At 58.4% G+C, this 18,293-nt stretch overlaps 1 protein-coding gene across 1 annotated transcript; it reads right to left on the minus strand.

The window, feature by feature from the left end:
* Positions 1–4,900: 4,900 nt before the first annotated feature.
* SLC6A17 (solute carrier family 6 member 17) lies at positions 4,901–11,532 on the minus strand (the record flags this gene model as incomplete). Its single annotated transcript, XM_079546559.1, has 11 exons — positions 4,901–5,269; positions 5,565–5,727; positions 6,246–6,405; positions 6,645–6,837; positions 7,182–7,374; positions 7,627–7,868; positions 8,420–8,530; positions 8,917–9,098; positions 9,279–9,405; positions 9,646–9,803; positions 11,247–11,532. 11 exons carry the CDS (start codon positions 11,530–11,532, stop codon positions 4,901–4,903), a joined length of 2,184 nt encoding a protein of 727 aa, XP_079402685.1.
* Positions 11,533–18,293: the final 6,761 nt, after the last annotated feature.

Consider the following 18,293-nt stretch of genomic DNA (forward strand, 5'->3'; position numbering starts at 1 on the left):
CACATCGACCTCAGCAACCCGCAGGAGCCCTGCCCTCTCCCCTTCGTTCTCGGGGTGGGACGGCTCAGCCCAGGGGCTGACGGGGGGGCTGTGAGGTCCTTTCCCATGCTGTGATCCGGTGATGTCCGTGGCGGCGGCGGTGCCCGCGTCGCTGTCACACAGTGCCACCTCGTGGGTCCCACCCGGCAGGAAAGCCGGGCAGGCGGCTCCACCTGGTGCAGATTTTCGCTCCGCAGAAGCAATTCGGGGGCTGCAGGAGGTCGGGTTGGAGGGGAGCGGCGAGGATGCTCCCGTCGCCTCCATCCGGAGCTGCTGACTGCACTCAGTGCCTCGGTTTCCCAACTGGAAGACTCAGGGTAAAGCCTCGGGTTCACATCTGCATCTCATTCTCCAGGGCTGCCGGGAGGTGGGATACCCAAAAATCGGCCCCCCATCCCAGCTGTTCATCCCACCCCGCTCAGTGCCTCACCATCAAAGGGAATTCTCCCTCATTTTATCGAATTTAACATTTCTCTGCCGGTTTTTTTCTCCCAACCCCGCACAGATTCTGTTTCCACGCACCTGCATTGCACAGAGCACCTACAGCAGGAGGAGAGGGGGGTTCAAGTGCCCTCCCAGCCCCATTCTCAGCACTGGAATTCCTCCAGGGGGAAAGAAGTCACATTCCTGGTTCTTTCCTATGGCAGCAGCCCTCCCACCCCGTGCCATAGCTGCCATCCCAAAGGCACACCAGCGCCTGCTGCACTTTGGGTTTCCTTGCTGAGTGTGTTTTTTCAGACAGCTCTGCTGGGAGAGGAAGAAATCAAAGCTCCCCCCCACCCCCCCGTGCTGTGGGGTGGGCTGGGGATGAGGCAGCAGCACAGCAGCCAGGAGTGGTATTGCAGGGCCTTCAGCATCACCCCAGGCTTTAAGGGGGGCTGCACCCATAACCCCTCATCCCTCACTGGAGGTGGCTGTGGGGAAGCTGGGAGCATCTGCTCCTACAGAGCTGCCCTTTGGCTCCTATTGTCCCAACCCTCATCCTGCAGCATGTGCCCTGCTCCCGCTCCCATGCGCCGTCCCCTCATCTCCAGAGGACGTTCAGCAAACCTGTGCGACCCTTCTGTGATGCCACCTCACCCTCAGCGTGAGTGCAGCCACAGCCAAGTGCCCCCATGGTTCCCACACCGCTGCACGGCTCCTCTGCTCCCACCCATCCTCCCCTCTTTCAGCTCTCCAGGGCTGAACCAGCAAGGGGAACTACAAAGATAGGAGGGGAGAGGCAGCCCTGCTTCCCATTGGGCTCAATACTGAGCCAGTACCCAACAGCTGAAGTAACTGGAGATCCCTGATCCTCTTCCAGCTTCCCAGTACTCCCAGTGCTCTGGTTGAGCCACCAGCACGTCAGCAGGGCACGGCAACAGGAGCAGATGTCTTACCAGTCCGTGTGCCCCATCCAGTGCAGGTTGAGTTGGTGCAGGATGGAATCACCCTGAGTGAGGTCCACTGCTGGATGGAGGCACAGAAAGGGCTCAGAGAGGAGAAAAAGACAGAAGGACAAATAGAGGTGACAGGACAGGATAGAGGCATCGACACCCATAGGTGCTGGCAGCCCTGGTGCTCTCTGCAGCCCCACAGGGACCCACAGCCCACCCCAAGGAAGGAAACAGAGGCAGAGAAGAGGCTTGGTAAGAACAGACTTTTAATCAGACTCCATCACGGCCATTACAGGGCTTTTCTCACCTGCTGAGGAGTCCGGCCGGCACAGCAGGAGTGGTAAATACACCGGCTACGAGGATACATGGGACGAGTTTCTATCAGATCTGTGCTTTTACCTGTACAGGAGGGCTTGGCCAGCATTGTGCTTACCCACTGCGGAGCAGCCCGTGTGCTGCAGGGGCTCTGCCTGAACCTGGCTGCATCCCTGGGGGTTGGCAGAGCCACCTGGGCACCTGCACACCCCGCTCCTGCTGGTGAGAGCTGGGGTGGAGGGATGAGGGAGGCAGTGGGAGCAGCTCAGGAGGAGCTGGGGGGAGCTGCAGGGAGGGCAGGAGGGGAAGCCCTTCTCCATAGTGGGGCTCCTGATCCAGCCCTGCTCTGAGCAGTAGGATCTGGGCTGGGAAGGAAGGGGAGAGCTGGGGGTAGGGGGAGGAGTATTGGCAGCATCCACCGCCCCCTGCTCCAACCGCCCAGAGGGAAACTGGAAAGTGCCTGTGCTGACAGCTAGCAGCTATTCCCTGTGCCTCTGCGGGGAGAAAACAAACCAAAAGTGATCGCCAAGGCTAAAAGTCACCGGGGATCGACCCCAGGAAGGTGAACGGGGGGGGAGAACCAGGGGGAAGAACCCCCCCATAGGCTCCCAAAGTGACCGAGTACAGCAAGAAGTGACCCCGAATGCGAGAGCAAGGCGCACACCCCACACACGGCGTGACTGACAGACAGACACACGCACACAGCGACGACACGGAGCACCCACAGCTTCACACCCCCCCACCCCATCCACCGACCCCCCCAACACCGAGCAAACACCACGAGAAATACACAACCTCCACGGATAAAAAGAAAGGCATCCGCCCCCCCCCATAGCCCCCACCTCCCCTTAATGGGGGTCTGGGGTTTGGGGGGGGGGGTCGACACACAGCCACCCACCACGCACGAGAAATAAAAAGGTAAAAATCGGTCCGATATACAGTGAGAATTGATCTGTACAGCACTGGGGGTGAAAACAGGGTCACGGGCCACTTTGTCATTGAACAGCATTTACAGTGACATTTACAGAATAAATATACAGTAGAAATAGAGAATCTGTGGGTTATTACTCCATCTCCTCTCCTCTCCTCTGTTTTATATATATATATATATATAATATAGCTTTCTTGGTACCTTCCTATTGGTTTTGCCTCTTCCTGGTGCTGCAGTAAGAGAGGTGGGAAGCGAACACCTCCCTGCCCAGTTTGGGGCTGGCAATGGGAGGGATGGGGGGACTGAAGTGTTCCCCCAAGGGCTCGAGGAGCATCGCAGCACGGCAGCAGATGGGACCTGGTGAGGTGCCCTGCTCCCCAACTCCATGGGAGCTGCGGTGGGGATCCAGCCCCTGGGCTCAGTCACTGCCACTGGGAAGGTGACACTGGGCAGCGATGGGGGAAACTGGGGACACAGGGAGGAGGAGAGGTGGAAAAAAGGGGTTTTGTGCTTCTCCCACTTGGAGGTGACGCAGTGGGGACATCTCTGTGTCCCTCCGCAAGGGCAGGAGGAGGGGAAGGTTAACCTGGATGAGGGCTGGAGAAGAGGTGGGAGCGCAGCTGATCCTGGGGCTGGTGCTTCCTCTGCCATCAGCAGGGCGAGCTGCTTTGGTTCGGTCCCCATCTTCGTTTCCCCTCTGGAAAAACAGCTAACGAAGGGCCTGTGCTAATTGCCCAGTAAGACACTCCAGCTGAGCCCACGATGAGGACTGTAAACACAGCATCCCAAACCAGAGATAGACAGGTGGGAACCTCCCAAACCTCCCACCTGTGCATGGGCAAGCAGGGCTAGAGGGGCTCGTGGGCATGGGAGCCAGGAACGTGGCCTGCAAAAGTGTTTGAAATGCCCCCAGATGTGATCTCAGCCCAACAGGACTGGAGTAAGGAGCTCACTCAGCTTCTGAGACCATAAACAAGGCGCTGCTCCCCTGTGCCCACGGAGAAAAGAAGGAACGGTCGCTTCAGGCTGTACTGCCAACAGAAATTCTTGGCTTTGTGTTTGATTCAGGGAAACCTTCAGTGTCAGAGGGAGAAACTCAGAACTGGGAAAACCCAACCGACCTTCCTCACTCGCACAGGCTTTGCATCCATGCGCTCCCCAGGCAGCGTGGAGAGGCACCAAGGAGGGCTCAGCAGTCTGGATGCAGCTCACGGGGATGCTGGGACCCAGTGCTGGCTGCTCAGACATATCCTTCCATCCGCCATCCCCAAAAGCCAGCTCACCTCCCACAGCCCAGGGCAGTTTCCTGAGAGCCGAATCAGGGCTGCTGTAGGACCTGGTACCCCACAGCTCCACGTGCCTACAGAAAGCAGCAAGAGGAGATGACCACCACACCGGGGACGGTGGTGCAGTAGAGCATCCCGTAGGTCCGGGGCCATTCCAGCAGGGCGCTCCCTGCTCCATCCCCACTGCCCTTCTAGACCTCACATGAAATCCCTCATTTTGGAGGTGCCGCCCAGTAGATCTGCCTGCCCACAGCCCATGCCATCCCGACATCTCAGAGCACACATCACCCCAGCACACCTGGGAACACCCTGCAGACCCCGTCCCTGTGCTGGTGGTGATGGGGCAGCCTCCAAAGAGCCGCCAGCTGCAGTCCCACATGTCACCATAACTCAGCCCCGCGCCGCTCCCTGCCAACCCTGGCCAAAACAGTGGGGTTATCTGAGTGTGTCCACAGCTAGAAAAACTACAGGAGATACAACAACAACAACGATGGCAACAACGGCAGCACCCTTTTGTGCTATGAACATCGACGGTTAATTGTGCTCGTTGGAATAAGGCCATGACTCCTCCCAGCTAAAGGGCAACAGACGAAGGGCAGAGCGCTGGGCTGCAGGAGGAGGCATGGCTGGCTTTCCACCTGACGCCAGGTCCTTTTTCCAACCACCAGCTGCTTGAAAAGAGAGATTGGAGCTGCGAGAGGACAACCCTCGGAAAAGCATCGCAGCATCCCTTGCTCCTCCCTTCCCTAAGGCGAGCCCCAGGTCCTGCCCTTTGCTGAGGGCTGTTGGAGGAGTCCTGCCCCTCCCGCAATCCCTTCATCATCGTAGGAACGGCTGCTTTTGGTTACAACTTAAAGAGGGGTTTCTTCTTTGATAGTTTTCCCGTTGCCTGGACAGCCAGGATCCACTCCCCACGACCTCTCCTCTCCCGGGGGGTGGTCAGCTGCCCAGCATCACAGTTCAGACTCGGGGGTGCCGGCCGTCAGGTACCCGCTCCCATAGCGTCCGTTGGGCGCGCTGCTCATCTCCATAGGGGAGTTGCTCCCAGGACCCAGGTAGGAACGGTGGGTGGGCATCGGGGATGGGGTCTCACTCGGCACCTTGCTCAGGATGAAGCGCGTCTCGTCGTTGTCTTCCAAGTTGGAGATGTCCTTCATCATCCGGCCCTTCTTGTAGGTGACCGAGAGGGTGTTGGAGCCGTCTGACACCAGGTGGAACTGCCGGAGGATGAAGACCAGAGGCAGAGGGAGGGAAGCCAGGATGATCAGGGAGATGAGGATAGCCATGGCCCAGGTTGGGTAAAAAAGGAACTTCTCTGCAGCCTGAAAAAGAGAGAGAGATTGGTGTCAGGGAGCTGCGACGCACGCCAGGTCCAGCATCTCCTAAGCGCTCAGAAGCTCCTGCCAGCCTTCATCTCAGGAAGTTATCAGATGGTGAATCAAAGTGGATAAAAGAGCACGCACTGTGGTGGAACCAAGACAAAGCCCAAGGTCACTCTTCAGCCCATGCTCTGAGCTAGCTCGAGCCTTCTGGGCAGCAGGGAAGAATGACGGCCAAGAGGGTGGGATGCGTCCCAGCTGGAGGAATAAGCAGAGCTGGGGTGGGAACCCTGCTCACCTCCTCTCTGATCCACGCGCTGTAGCCCGGGGGGCTGACTCCCAGCTGGATGATGCTGGCAGTCATGAGCACGGCCATGCAGATGGGAGAGACGTACTTCCAGGTGTAGTAGTAGAACTGATAGGGCCGAAAGCCCAGCATCTCTGTCAGTTCCTGCATGAACCTGCCGAGAGGGAGAGATGGAAACACACTGCTCCCCACCTTCCAGCAAGAAACTCCCTCCCAGGAGCCCTGCTGCAGATTAGACTCAAAAAAGAGCCTGGGGAAGAGCCCAGCTGAGCCAGGAGATCATCGCAGTCTTTCAAACCCATGGGATGGGTTGGGAACCTCCCATGGAAAAGGTCACCTGAGCCTCCCTTGCTCTGGCCAACTCCTGACAACGAGAATAGGAACTGAGGGAAAGAGCTGCCCTTCCAGAATGTTCCAGAAACCTCAGATAAGACTATAATGACAAGCAACGGAGCTCCACAACCAAAGCAAGATACCCATTAGTGGGACTTGTTCTTGGTGCTGGGTTACAGCTGGGGCAGGGTAGAGGATCAAGGCAAACAGATCTCCTGCCTTCAGGTATTTGCTCCATCAGAGCTTGCCTCTTGGAAAATCAGGACAGAGCTGGAAGGCGGGGGGGTTTTAGCCAGCAGTTACAGCCAAGAAATTCCATCTGTGGCGCCAACACCTTACTTCTTAGTGCCGTAAATCCAGGCCACAGCGATGTTCTCCAGGATGACCACGACGGTGAGCGGCAGCGTGGCTGAGTAATCATCAAACATGGTGACAAAGTAGTTCCCAGAGCGCTGCACGAAGATCAGGCCCACCACAAAGGCGAAGATGCAGCAGCCAACTGCGGGGAGAAAGGCGGGCGTAGGTTAACAGAGCGCGAATCGGTCGGCGCGGTGCTGATGTGCCACTGGTTGAATGACCTTAGTGGCCGTTCCCAAGCCTAATGATCCCATGGTCCCGAGGGTAACTGAGGCCTCTGCCATAGGGTCTGATCCCAATACACGTCCACATGTCCCCGCTCTTCTAGAATGACAGTGGGGACCCTCCAGCCCCAACCCAGGAGGATGCAGAAGACCTCACCTGTGAACACCTCCTTCCGCACCTTGAAGGTGTCGATGATGGGAGTGGTGATGCCCGACATGGTCCCGATCATGCTGCCCAGCCCCAGGTTTATCAGCATCAAGAAGAACATGACAGACCAAAATGGCGAGGCTGGGAAGTGGGTCATGGCTTCTGTGAAGGCGATGAAGGCCAGGCCGGTTCCTTGCACTGACTATTTAAGAGGGGGGGGTGGAAAAAAGACCAAAAAGGACGAAGAAACTTGTCAGGCTGCGTGTCTCAGGGCTCTGTCGTCCCACTGAACAGCTCCTCAAGGAAAGAAAAATCCACCCTAACACCTGGTGTAGAAGTGGCAGTGAGCCTATTAGACTTGCTACCATGGGCAGACCATTCCCACGCCCCAGGAAAGACCCCAGGATCAGGGAATTCCCATCCTTGGAGGGACACTGGAAACAGCTTTTCCAGATCCGTGTGCCAGGAGCAACACAAACAGCTCCCAGCAGGGACTGCCAATGGGCAAGGTGATTTCTCTGTCCCTTTAGGAATGCCGTGGGGTACCTTGTCCAGCTCATCCTCCAACAGACACGCGTCCAAGCCCAGCTCTTTGAAGTGCCCCTCTTTCACCGTCATGATCACCCTGTACATCTCGTTGTAGTCCTTGGCTGTCAAGTGGGAGAAGTTCACGTGGGGTGGGATGAGGTCGTGGCTGAGCACGTTGGTGTTCAGGTATCCCAAGATCTTCTCAGCATTCCTAAGGGGGAGCAGAATCTGGTCACCCAGAAACGTCCCCTTCCATCCAGTGTGAGAACCTGTAGACCATAGTTCCCAACCAAAGCCAGAAAAACTGTGCCCTCAGCTACAGGGGGGCACCTCTGGAAATCCAGATCTGGATCACAAGCAATCTGGGTCCTCCAAAACACAGCATCACCCAGTCCTTGAGCCACAGCCCCGCCAGCACAGGTTTCCCCCAACCCCCAGATGGACAGAAAGCAAATCCACCTACTCCACCACGCATTTCTCATTCATGATGTTGGCCTTGAAGCCCAGCACGGCGAACACAACCAGGGTGGCCAGGACAGACGTGAAGAAGTTGATGAAGGAGACGAGCGTGGCGTCGAAGTGGCAGTTGTTGTCCTGCTTGTTGTAGCTGGAGAAGGCGATGACCCCCCCAAAGCCCAATCCCAAGGCAAAGAACACCTGCGTGGCTGCCTCCCGCCACACCTGGGGGTCCAGCATCTTATCCAGCTTGGGGAGAGGGGACACAGAAAAAGGAATGAGGGCTGGTGGTGGTGCCAGAGCCGTTCCGTCCTCCAGAGCCTTCAGGATCGTTTAACCCCAGACCTCGCCCCCCTCCCCTGCAGCAGGCTGCGGGCCTCCGAGAGCCGTTCATCGGGAGATCCTAATTAGTATCTTGTAACAGCCTCGCCAGCAGAGCTGTTTCATCTGCATCGCTTCATCATTAATTAATTAGCTCGTTAATTGCATAAACACCAGCGGAGGTTTCGCTACCAGCCAGCATGATCTCACAGAGCCCCTAAGCCCTTCTATAGATGCACTGCTGAGGGTCAATCCCCTCCCCTCGCCCACCCAAAGGGAACAGGAGCGATGCCTCAGGCAGTGCTATGATAACCACCTCAGGGCTGTAACACCTCCTGCCTCGTTTATTGGGACCTTTGAGGCCGACGCTCTGATTTTTTGGGGTGGAAACAAGGGAAAAAGAGGATTCGGTGAAATGATGTGCACAAAGGTTGAGCAGCCCGGAGGATAAACCTGCTGGGAGTCTGCTGAGTTCTTACCTTGGGGGTGAACATGTGCATGATCCCATCCACCGCCCCGCGCAGCAGGAGGCCCCGCACCAAGAAGCAAACCAGCACCACATAGGGGAAGAGGGAGCTGAAATACATCACCTGGGGCAAGAAGAACGCATGCAGGCTGGGCATCATCTCCCTTACCGCTCAGCCCCGTCCCCACATCCATCCCCAGGACATCACAAACTGGAGACAGAACGCTGATGCCAGACAAGCCCTGGGGAAGGACAGCTCTGCATCCCCACCACCTCCCAGCACCACTGGTTCCCAGCATGGGGCTCCCTCCCAGTGTCCCAGTGATGTGAATGGGACTTCCTCCTGGGCACAGGGGGTGTGATACCACCCCACTGCCACGGGGCAGCAGCCTGCTTACCCTGTGCTACCCGCTGATGTGCCCTGTAAAACATCTGGCACATCTGGAGATGGGTTCCATCTGAACATCACGGAAAACCAACACATCTGGAGCACGGATTGCTGCTACCCACCTTCCCCGAGGACTGGATGCCTTTGATCATGGCCAAGCCAACGAGACTCCAGGCCACCAGCAGGCAGAGGGTCATCTTCCAATTGAGTCCCCCACTCTCTGAGATGGAGTTGGAGATGTCCAGGGCCTCCCGGTACCAGAAGTAGGTGGTGGCCGAGCTCCTCTCACATTCAGTCTCCACAACTGCAGATGAATGGGGGTACCAGAGAGTGAGGAGTCAGGGAAGAGCCACCAGCTGCCTCTTCTCACTCTGTCCGTGTCCCCATCCCAACCTCCAGTGTCCCCAGCCTGCAATAGCTGAAGGTCTTGAGGGTCTCTGGTGTCCCACAGCCCCACTCCCCATCATTTACCCCCATATCTCACCGGCCACGGAGCCATTCTTGACAATGGGGCACTCGCTCCAGGGAAGAGGGTACTGGAAGGACTTGAAGAAGTAAAAGATGCTCCAACCGATGATGACGTTGTAATAAAGACCGACAAAAAAGCAGACCTGTGTTGGGGGTTGAGGAGGACACGCTGTGAAGCAGTGGGGGCAGTGCTGGTGTTCCCACTGAGCGGGGATCCAGAAACGTGGATGACCTCATTCCCAAACCAGCCCTAAGCTCACGGATGGAGCTGAAAAACTCCACTCAACCCTTCAATCTCCAACACTGGGCTCAGTGAGGTTTGCCCCGGACCATCCCCCGTTTGCAGCCTGCAGAGCATCCCACCAACCCCAATGCATGCTCACCAGGCAGCTGGCATAACCGATGCCACCGAGGCGGGGACAGATGTAATTCCAGACACCAATGCTGCCCCGACGGATCCGCTGCCCCACTGCCAGCTCCAGGAAGAACAGCGGGAGGCCAATGATGATGAGCAGGACCAGGTATGGGACCAGGTAGGCACCTGGCAGGGACAGAAACTTGTCACGGACCCGTCCGCCTGCTCTTATATCCCCATGAGGGACAGGCTGTGTCTGGTTCATCACTTGGTTTGCAACAGAAAACACACGTGCGTGGCGGGGAACCCTGCTGCATCCCCAGGCACTGTGGGAATGTGCAGGATATGCGAGCTCTCTGCTAGGGGTAAAATGGCTCGGAACAGAAAGGAGGTTAATCTCCATCTAATTGGGGAGACCAGAGAGAAATTAGCAGTTCATGAAGCATAACCAAACGGCTGTAAAAGATGCGATGACTCACGCTGCAGCGCCCGGCTGATGGATGGCTCCAGCCTCTGCCAGGGGCTGCCGGACAGCACTGGGAGCACGTGGCTGCAGAGCTGGGATTTATGGCCCAGTGACAGCCACCAGTGCTGGGCCAGGGATGGATGGGGCCGAGGATGCGTTTGGAGCAGAGGTGAGGAGGCTCGTTAAGGAAGAGGTTCATTAAGGAGCTGGAAAATGGAGATGCAGGCAGCCGGGGTGCAGCTGGACACTGGTGGAACTGGGAACACCCACGAGCTTCCCATCCCTGCAACACCCTCACGGGCATCTCGACCTCCAGACGATGAGACAGATGGATCCGTTTGGATGCAAACTTCTCCAGCATCAGAGATTTTCCTCCCCTGACCCCTGGGAGGAACGGCCACCAGCTCCTGCCCATGCGTCATCGCCAGCACACGCGGCTCCCGGCACACCGAGTGCTGGGGATTTGGCTCAGGCCCATCTCACTGCCAGCACGAGGCCGTTCTCCCCCACAGATGTCTGCTTGGGGAGCAGGAAGGAAGCAGCCATCCCACCCTGTGCTGAGCAGCTTACTGTTGTGCCAGCCAGCTCCCAGCTCCGTGCCTTGGTACATGGAAGCCTGCTGCAGGAAGCTGTCGTATGGCAGCAAGGGGCTTCTCACAGCATCTGCTCATCCCAGCAGTGCCCCTTCATGCCCCTGCATCCCAGGGATGAGATGGATGACCGTGTGTTGGGGGGCTGTCAAACCCAACTTGACCCCATTACAGAGAGTCTCGTGGCTGCTGAGGGTTCCATTCTCTTATATGGGGAAATTGAGGCAGGGTGGCTTCAGAGAAGCCTGGCATCCGACTTCCCGCTCAGAGCTGGCTCCTGATTCCATCTATCTGGGATGAGCAGGAAATCACAGATGCAGAGAGCTCCCTACCAAAGGAATCAGGGTTTCATTGCAGCCCTGAATCCAGTCCAGTAGGATTCACTTTGTTCTCAGGGCAGGCAGGCGAGCATCCTTTAGGAAGAGGCTGCCCTGGAGGTTCCTGCAGCTCTGCACCACAGCACAGCCAGCAGCTCCCAGCTGCCCCTCACCTCCCAACCCACCCCCACCGCTCCCTCCACCCCCAGCAGAGGGAAGATCAGCCCACAGACCCCCCTGGAATCCCATTTCTCACCTCCTCCATTCTTTTGGCACAGGTAGGGGAATCGCCAGACATTTCCCAGCCCCACAGAGTAGCCAATCTGGGCCAGGATGTACTGCAGCTTGCTATTCCACGCCGGCCTGTTCTCTGCGTCCAGCTCCTCCTCCCCGTCCTTCTGCTTATCCCAAGCCTCCCCTGTCACGTTGAGGACGCTGCGTTTGTAGTCCACGGGCTCTTCGTGAGCCAGCAGGTCGGCCACTGACTCGGTGACATGCTCACTGCTGTGCTCCCGCTGTGTCACTTTGCTGTTTTTCGGCATCAGGACGGCTCCGTGCCACCCCAGGGGCTGGGATGGGGTGAAGGGAGAAGAGGAACGTCCCGCGTGAGCTGCTCGGGGCTCACCTCCTCGTCATCAGCAGGACCTGTGTGAGAAGGATTCAGCAGCATGGTGGGGTTGGTTTCGCCTCATCCCAGTGCTGTTGGGAGCAGCAGAGATGGTGGGGAGAGGTCACCATCACCCCCTGTGTTTCGGGGACATCCGTTGGGCTGGGGGATGCCAAGTGGAAGCAACACCCTGCTGCTTCCTCGCTGGGGAGAGTACCCAGGGGGCAGCACCCATGGGTGCAGGGAGATGGTGACAGAGCAGTCCCCTCAGCCCTGCACAGCCCCCCGGCTCAGTCCTGAAGGGCTACAGGGCTCGAAAGCACCTAGGTGACAGTGACAGAGGGCTCTCCATCCTCCTTGGATGGTATCAGGCACAGGTGGGTGAGAGCCAGCAGCTAAATCACCGCAGGCAGCTCTATAGCAGATAACATCTGCAAAACAGCCACGGTGACACAAAGCCATCCATCGTCCAAGCCCTGCTGCCTTCCCAGCCTTGGCCTGGGAACCCAAGCCACAAGATCTGCGCAGTCTGAGCACTGACACCAGGGATCTTTAGCCACACTGGGAGAACTGGGGCCACACTGGCTCGCGCCCCAGCTGGAGGACAACCATAGAAACTCCAAGCCGTGGAAAAATGACTCTCTCCCCAAGGGCTGTGTTTGCTTCTGTCTTCCATCCTCATTTTTCAGGGACATCAGTGCGACCACCAGTCCCCATAGGAGCACTGGGGCCATGCCCAGGGTCCCAAAGGCCCCCCGTGTTTCTCCCGAGCTTCTCCATTTACAGAGACACCCATCAACCCCAGCCCTGAGCACAGCTCACAACCCTGGGCCCTTTCAGAGCTCAGCCAGGCAGCCTTTCTCATTCCCAAGCATCCATCCCAGCGCTGGAGGGAGGCAAAGCAGCAGGACAGCTCACCCTCCTCACCCTCACCTCGCTGCTTCCTCGCCCCAAAGAAAGTTCCCCGTGTGCCAGGCCCTGTTCCTAATAGAAAAGCTATTTTCAGTCAAAAGCTGCATCTGTTGCCAGGCAACTGCATCGCCTCACAGCCTTGGCTGGATCAGGCTCCTCCAGAGAAGCTGTTTGAATTATTCCTTCAAGCCTGGCCCAGCAGTGTTTCATTTCCTAACGAGGACCATTCGTATGAACCGTTCGCAGTTCAACAGCAGCAATTACCAGCACAGGGCTGCCCACAGCCAGAGCATCCCCAGCGTGGAGGGTGGGGGGATCCCAAGGCAGGAAATCACAGAGATTCCCACCGAGTTTGGGTCGGGCTCTGCAGAGATGAGAGGATTTGGGGGTGAAAGAGTGTGCTGAGCTGCTCTGCTAGGGCTGGGATAAGGGGCTGGGGCAGCACTGGAGGAGGAGAAAGGGGTAAGGAGCAGAAAGCTCTCCCCCCGTGTGAAATCTTATGGGAAAGTTGTGCTATAAGGATAACCTTCACCAGTGTTGCTGTCCCTGTGTCCCCACTGCTTGCTTGGGGACATCCTGCTGCTTCCCAGCCTGCTGGCAGCAGTGCCCACTGGAGAAGACCCTGCCTATGGAGAGGGGTCTGCCACGATGCTCCCAGCCAAAGCGCAGCTCAAATCCACTTGCAAAAAGTACTTCTGCCCATGTGTTTGATTGGAAGGGGAATTTAATCAAGGAATTCATCTCCCAGAACAACAACAACAACGCTGCAAGGAAGGTCAGCTGACAACCAGGAGCTTCTTGGCTGCAGAAAGACAGAACCCCCTTGTAGCGGACAGATGGAGATTCAGCTTGTTGACGACCTTCACCTTCTCACATGTGAGGTTTTCTTTCTCTTCTGAAGGAAGATCACAGCCCACCAGTGGGTCTGGGTGCCTCCCCACGGTGATCATAGAGGGGGCCAGGAAGGCACCAGTACAAACTGGGAGGGCTGGGACAGCAACAGTGCCTGTGAGATGGGAGCAGCTGCCAGCACCCATGGGGAGCAATAGGGCGAGGAGCAGGAAAGAGCACCACTGCCCTGGGATAACCCACCTCCCCACGCTCCTGCCATGGTTTTTCCACTTGCTGAAGAGGTGATTGGGGAGGCTGGAATCCGTCAGCAGCAGTGGAGCTCAAGGCCCAGGGTGTGTGGGCACAGGGAAGCTCTCTTTTCTCCCAGGGACAGAGCAGCTCCTGCATCCGAATTCTGCACTTATGTTCCATTTAGGGGAAATTGAGGTAACAACAACAACAACAAAAAGCCAGGCTGGGATGCAATGAATTCAAAATAATCTTCACATTCAAACCGTGGGGTCTCTGCACTGGCACAGCGCCCTGCTCCCTCCACCAAGCTCACAGAGCAGGAAAGAAGAGCGATGGATCCAGGCACAGAGGGATGCCAGGGATGGATCTGAGGGATCCAAGCGTCCCCATCCTGGGACACCACACCGAGGGCTGAGCTTTATGCTGCAGATGAGGAGGGGACAGACCCAAGGTCACCTATGGGACCTGGGGAGCTCGCAGAGAGGTGGAGGCACAGAGCAGGCACCTCTGCCATCTCCCTTTTGCACCCAGCAAGGCCGAGCAGCGAAGCCAAGAGGAGAGCAGTGGGGGACCTGCTGGGAACAGCATCGCTCTGCATCACAGCGAGAGCACACAGAGCCCTTCAGCCCCGGCAAATCAAAGGCAGAGTGCTCGGAGCGGCATCCCGACCGCATGGCAGAGCCCCGAGGAGACGCTTCTGCCCCACAGATAAGCAGCTCGGCTCTCCCACAGCCCCCTCCAAGCACAGCTCCCATCGCACACAGACCTGCCTCCATCTTAACGCCGCTCCTCGCTCCCAAACCAGGAGACTCAGAGCTCCCGCTCGGCTCTTCCTCACCCTCCTCATCCTCTCTCCGGCTCCACAGGGGAAGGCTTTTGCCATCCGAGCTCATTAGGGTCGCTCCCTTTCTTTAAGCGATCCCTGCTAATTAGCGCCAGGCTCCGCCACCTCCCGGAGGTGACGCGCGGTGACTCGGTGGCAGCGGTCCCACATCACGGGGTCCCCCCCAGACCCCCAAACTCACACAGCGCGAAGGGAACACGCAGCCAGGGGTCAGCAGAGCAGGCCGAGGGGAAACGCCGCAGGGAGACGCGCTGGACCCCGGGCTCCCACCTTCGCAAGCAGTTTGCGTGCTGCTCCGCGGCGCTCAGCCGGCATTTATTGCAGGGGGGGAGGAGGGGGGAGATGCTCAGAGCTGCGCTCCTCATTCAGGCTCGTTTTAGCGTCGTGACACAGGAGCAGTTCGCGTTCGAGGATGAATCAGAGCTGCCTCCGCTTCTGCCTTACACCCCCCCCCCCCCCCCCCAGCATCCAGGTGGTCCAAACAGCCCCCGGCCCCCTACGGGCGAGCAGACGCGTGCTTATGGCAGCCCTGCCGCCGTTTGCCACCTGCTCCACCCCGGAGGTGGGCACAATTCCCGCAGCCCCAGCTCTGCTTTCGTATCACTGAAGGGTTTAGAGCGAATTTTTATCAATGGATTCAGAAAAAAAAAAAAAAACACAAAAAACCAAAACAGAAAGGGCAGTTTTGCGGGTGGGTCACGAGGCAGTCACAACAACCCCGGAGGAGGGGGAACCTCGGCGCCGTCGGGAGCGTAGGAACCCATTGATTCTCCGCATTCCGTCTCCCTTCACGTCTCATTTGGGATCGGATGACATCCATCATCTGCAGCGGCGTGACACGGAGCTGCCGTCACGTGGTTCCTGCTCACGGGGTGATCCTTCCCCCCCTTCTCCCCCCCCCCAAACCCCCCACCTTCAGTTCCAGCTGGAGCTGCTGCCCCACCGAACCCAGCTTCGCCCCGATCAGCAGCACGCAGACCCCGCTGTGGTTCACAAACCAACCGACCCCAAAACACAACCCCAGGACATTTCACCTCAGCACCGACCCGGTTCCATCGCATCCGTGCTGACCCCCACCTCTCTGCCATTCCAGGCTCTCACATCGCTTCCCCATAGCAACCAAACCCTTTCTTTTTTCCCCTATCGATGTCACCCCGACCGCCTCCGATTCGACCTGGAGGACGGACAGACCCGCATTTTATTTCCCTTCCTGACCCAATCCCGACTCCTCCGGGGAGATTCTAGCACTGAACTGCGCGCCCTGCCCGGAATGGCTCAGCTCCACACGCGGCATTTCAGGTTTGTTCCTTCCGAGCCCAGAAATAGTTGCATCAGCTCACGATGGATCTCAACCTCAGGTGCCTCTGACGCCAGAAGCGGAACGATTTCACCTTCTGGGTCCTTTGCAAAGAGCTGGGAGAGGGTTGGTGGTTTTTTGTGGTTTTTTTTTTTTTCCAGCCCCACATCTCCAGAATGACGCAAATCGTCCCCAAAGCGATGCAAAGCTGCACCTGGCCAAGATGTCAGCCCCAAACGCAGCCCCAAACACACCTCCAGCACAGCCACGATGCAAGAAATGCACTGATGGGGACAAGGACTCCCCACAACTCGACACAGAACGGCGTGAAACCAAAACCCCAACCCTCATTTTACTGCCTCGAAAGAAGCCGGCCGCGTTCCGAGGATTCAAAAGAAAAAGGGAAAAATCCCTTCACTTCGGGGGCCGGGTGTGAAACATTCATCGCAGCCCAATGCTTTCTCCTCTCCCAATGTTATTGTCAAGGTCAGCCTGGAGGCTCTATTTATAACCCTTCAACCCCCCCTCCCCCCCCCAGGCAGCAGCTGGGGGGGACGAACCCCCAACCAACCCCCTCCATTACTTCAGCCCCCCCCACCCGGGGGTCCCGGGATGATCGCATCCCCCCCCCCCCCCAACTCCTCAGCTCCAGGGCCGCACCCGCTGCCGCAGCTCCCCGAGCACCTTCCCCCCCCCCCCACCCAACCCCCAAAATAAAAAGCTCCGATGGATGGGGAGGGGGAAAAACGAAGCGGGGAGGGGGGGGGGGGGGAAGAAAGCAGCCTTACCTCTGCGCCGCGGGTGGAACGGAGCGAATCGCCGGGAGGAACGAATCGGATCCCACCCTCCCTACACCCCCGGGCGGCGGCGGAACCGGGTACCTGCGGGGCCACCGGGGAAACCGCCGCCGCCGGTACCGCCGCTGCCTCCGCGCCCCGCGGTGACGCTGCGCGGCCGCCGCCTGTCGGTCCTTCCACCCCCCCCCCCCTTCCTCCCTTCCTTCCCTCCTTGTGCTCCGCGGATGCGCGTTGGGTTCGGCGCTGCGCCCGAGGGGAGGCAACTCCTCTCTCCGCTCCCGGGTAATAAAATCTCTCTCTATATCTATATATTTAAATACTCCCCCCAACCACCGCACGCTCGCTCAAATAAATAAATGACAGCGGACGCGCAGCCCCTGACGCAGGCTTGACTCATCGTCACGGCTGCACGTCAAAGCTGGGGGGGCAACCTACCCTGTCCCCCCCCCCCCAGGCTCTCCGAGGGGGCCCTTGTATTAAAAATAACAGCGGAATAAAAGAGAAGGGGCGGGTTTCCTTCTGCCCACCTCGGTGTCCGCATCAGGAGCCCTGAATGAAAGGAGCGGCCTCAAAGGTGCCCTCCCGCCCCCCTCCTCTCCTCGTTTTGCCTTTCCAGGTGGGCTTCCGCGGTCCCTATGCCCCCACCGGGGGGGGGGATTTGGTGTTTTGGAGTCACGGGGAGGCACCGCGTGGTTTATTGGGAGGAAGGAAAGATACGGGCACGACCGCCTCTTCGGGGCATGCAAACATCACACCCAGCTTCCGTCGTAGGTTTAATTAACCGCAACCACTTAAGCTGCTTTGATGCTGCGGGGAGTCGAGCAGAAAGCCCGGCACACCTGAAGGGATCGGCCCTGCCCTCGGGAAGCAGCTAATTGGGTTCGCCAGGAAAGCCAGAACCCGTGGGGCTGATTATGGGGAAGAAGGACTTTTCAAAGGGGTTCGTGGTCGGTTCAGGGCCTGATGGAAGTGACGGTCCCAGAGACACAAATTCAGCCCGTCCTCAGCAGTGCAGCTTCTCCAGCTGACACATCGCTGCTGCAGGGGGGCACTGGTACCCATATCCATGGTGCAGGGGGGCACTGGTACCCGTATCCGAGGTGCAGGGGGGCACTGGTACCCGTATCCGTGGTGCAGGGGGGCACTGGTACCCGTATCCAGCTCCTGGTGCCCATGAGAAACCCCAGCAGGAGGAAAAACACCTTCAGAAGAGGAATCCTACGGAGGATTCAGACCCGCTGCCCCAAGGCGCAGAGCTCCAGCTCCCGGTGTCTGCTCACCTCCCCAACCCCCCGGGCCGTTTCCCTTCGCAGCCCACGATCGCAGAGCGATCCATCCTCCCATCTGAGCCCCCCCCCCCCCCCCAGCTCTCTCAGCCCTGTACTTTTCCGCGGGGAGCAGCCTGGATTAAAGCAGAGCGTGTGCATGAGTAATGCCTCTCGTGGAGGAGCAGCGCCCCGCAGATCCGGCGGAGGGCTCATCCCGTGCTCCGAGAGCAGCGCGTTCCCAGCAGCGTTGGGGCAGCAGCCTATAAATATCCGCCCGCATCCACCGCTGCTGCTCTCATCTGACCCCGATCCCCGCGTTTTCGGCTGCCATCTGTCACCATAGCGATGGAACGGCGGGGGCCACCAACCCCTCCATCTCCCCCCCCCCCCCCTCGCCAGTCATCCGAGGTCCCAGCGCTCGGGGAGGCACTTCAAGGATGGCAAATTGCGGATGGAAGGGAAGGAAAACGCAGAGGGAGGTTGAATGGGAGCGGG

This window comes from Tetrao urogallus (genome assembly GCF_951394365.1).
Source record: "Tetrao urogallus genome assembly, chromosome: 24".
Taxonomy (NCBI): domain Eukaryota; kingdom Metazoa; phylum Chordata; class Aves; order Galliformes; family Phasianidae; genus Tetrao; species Tetrao urogallus.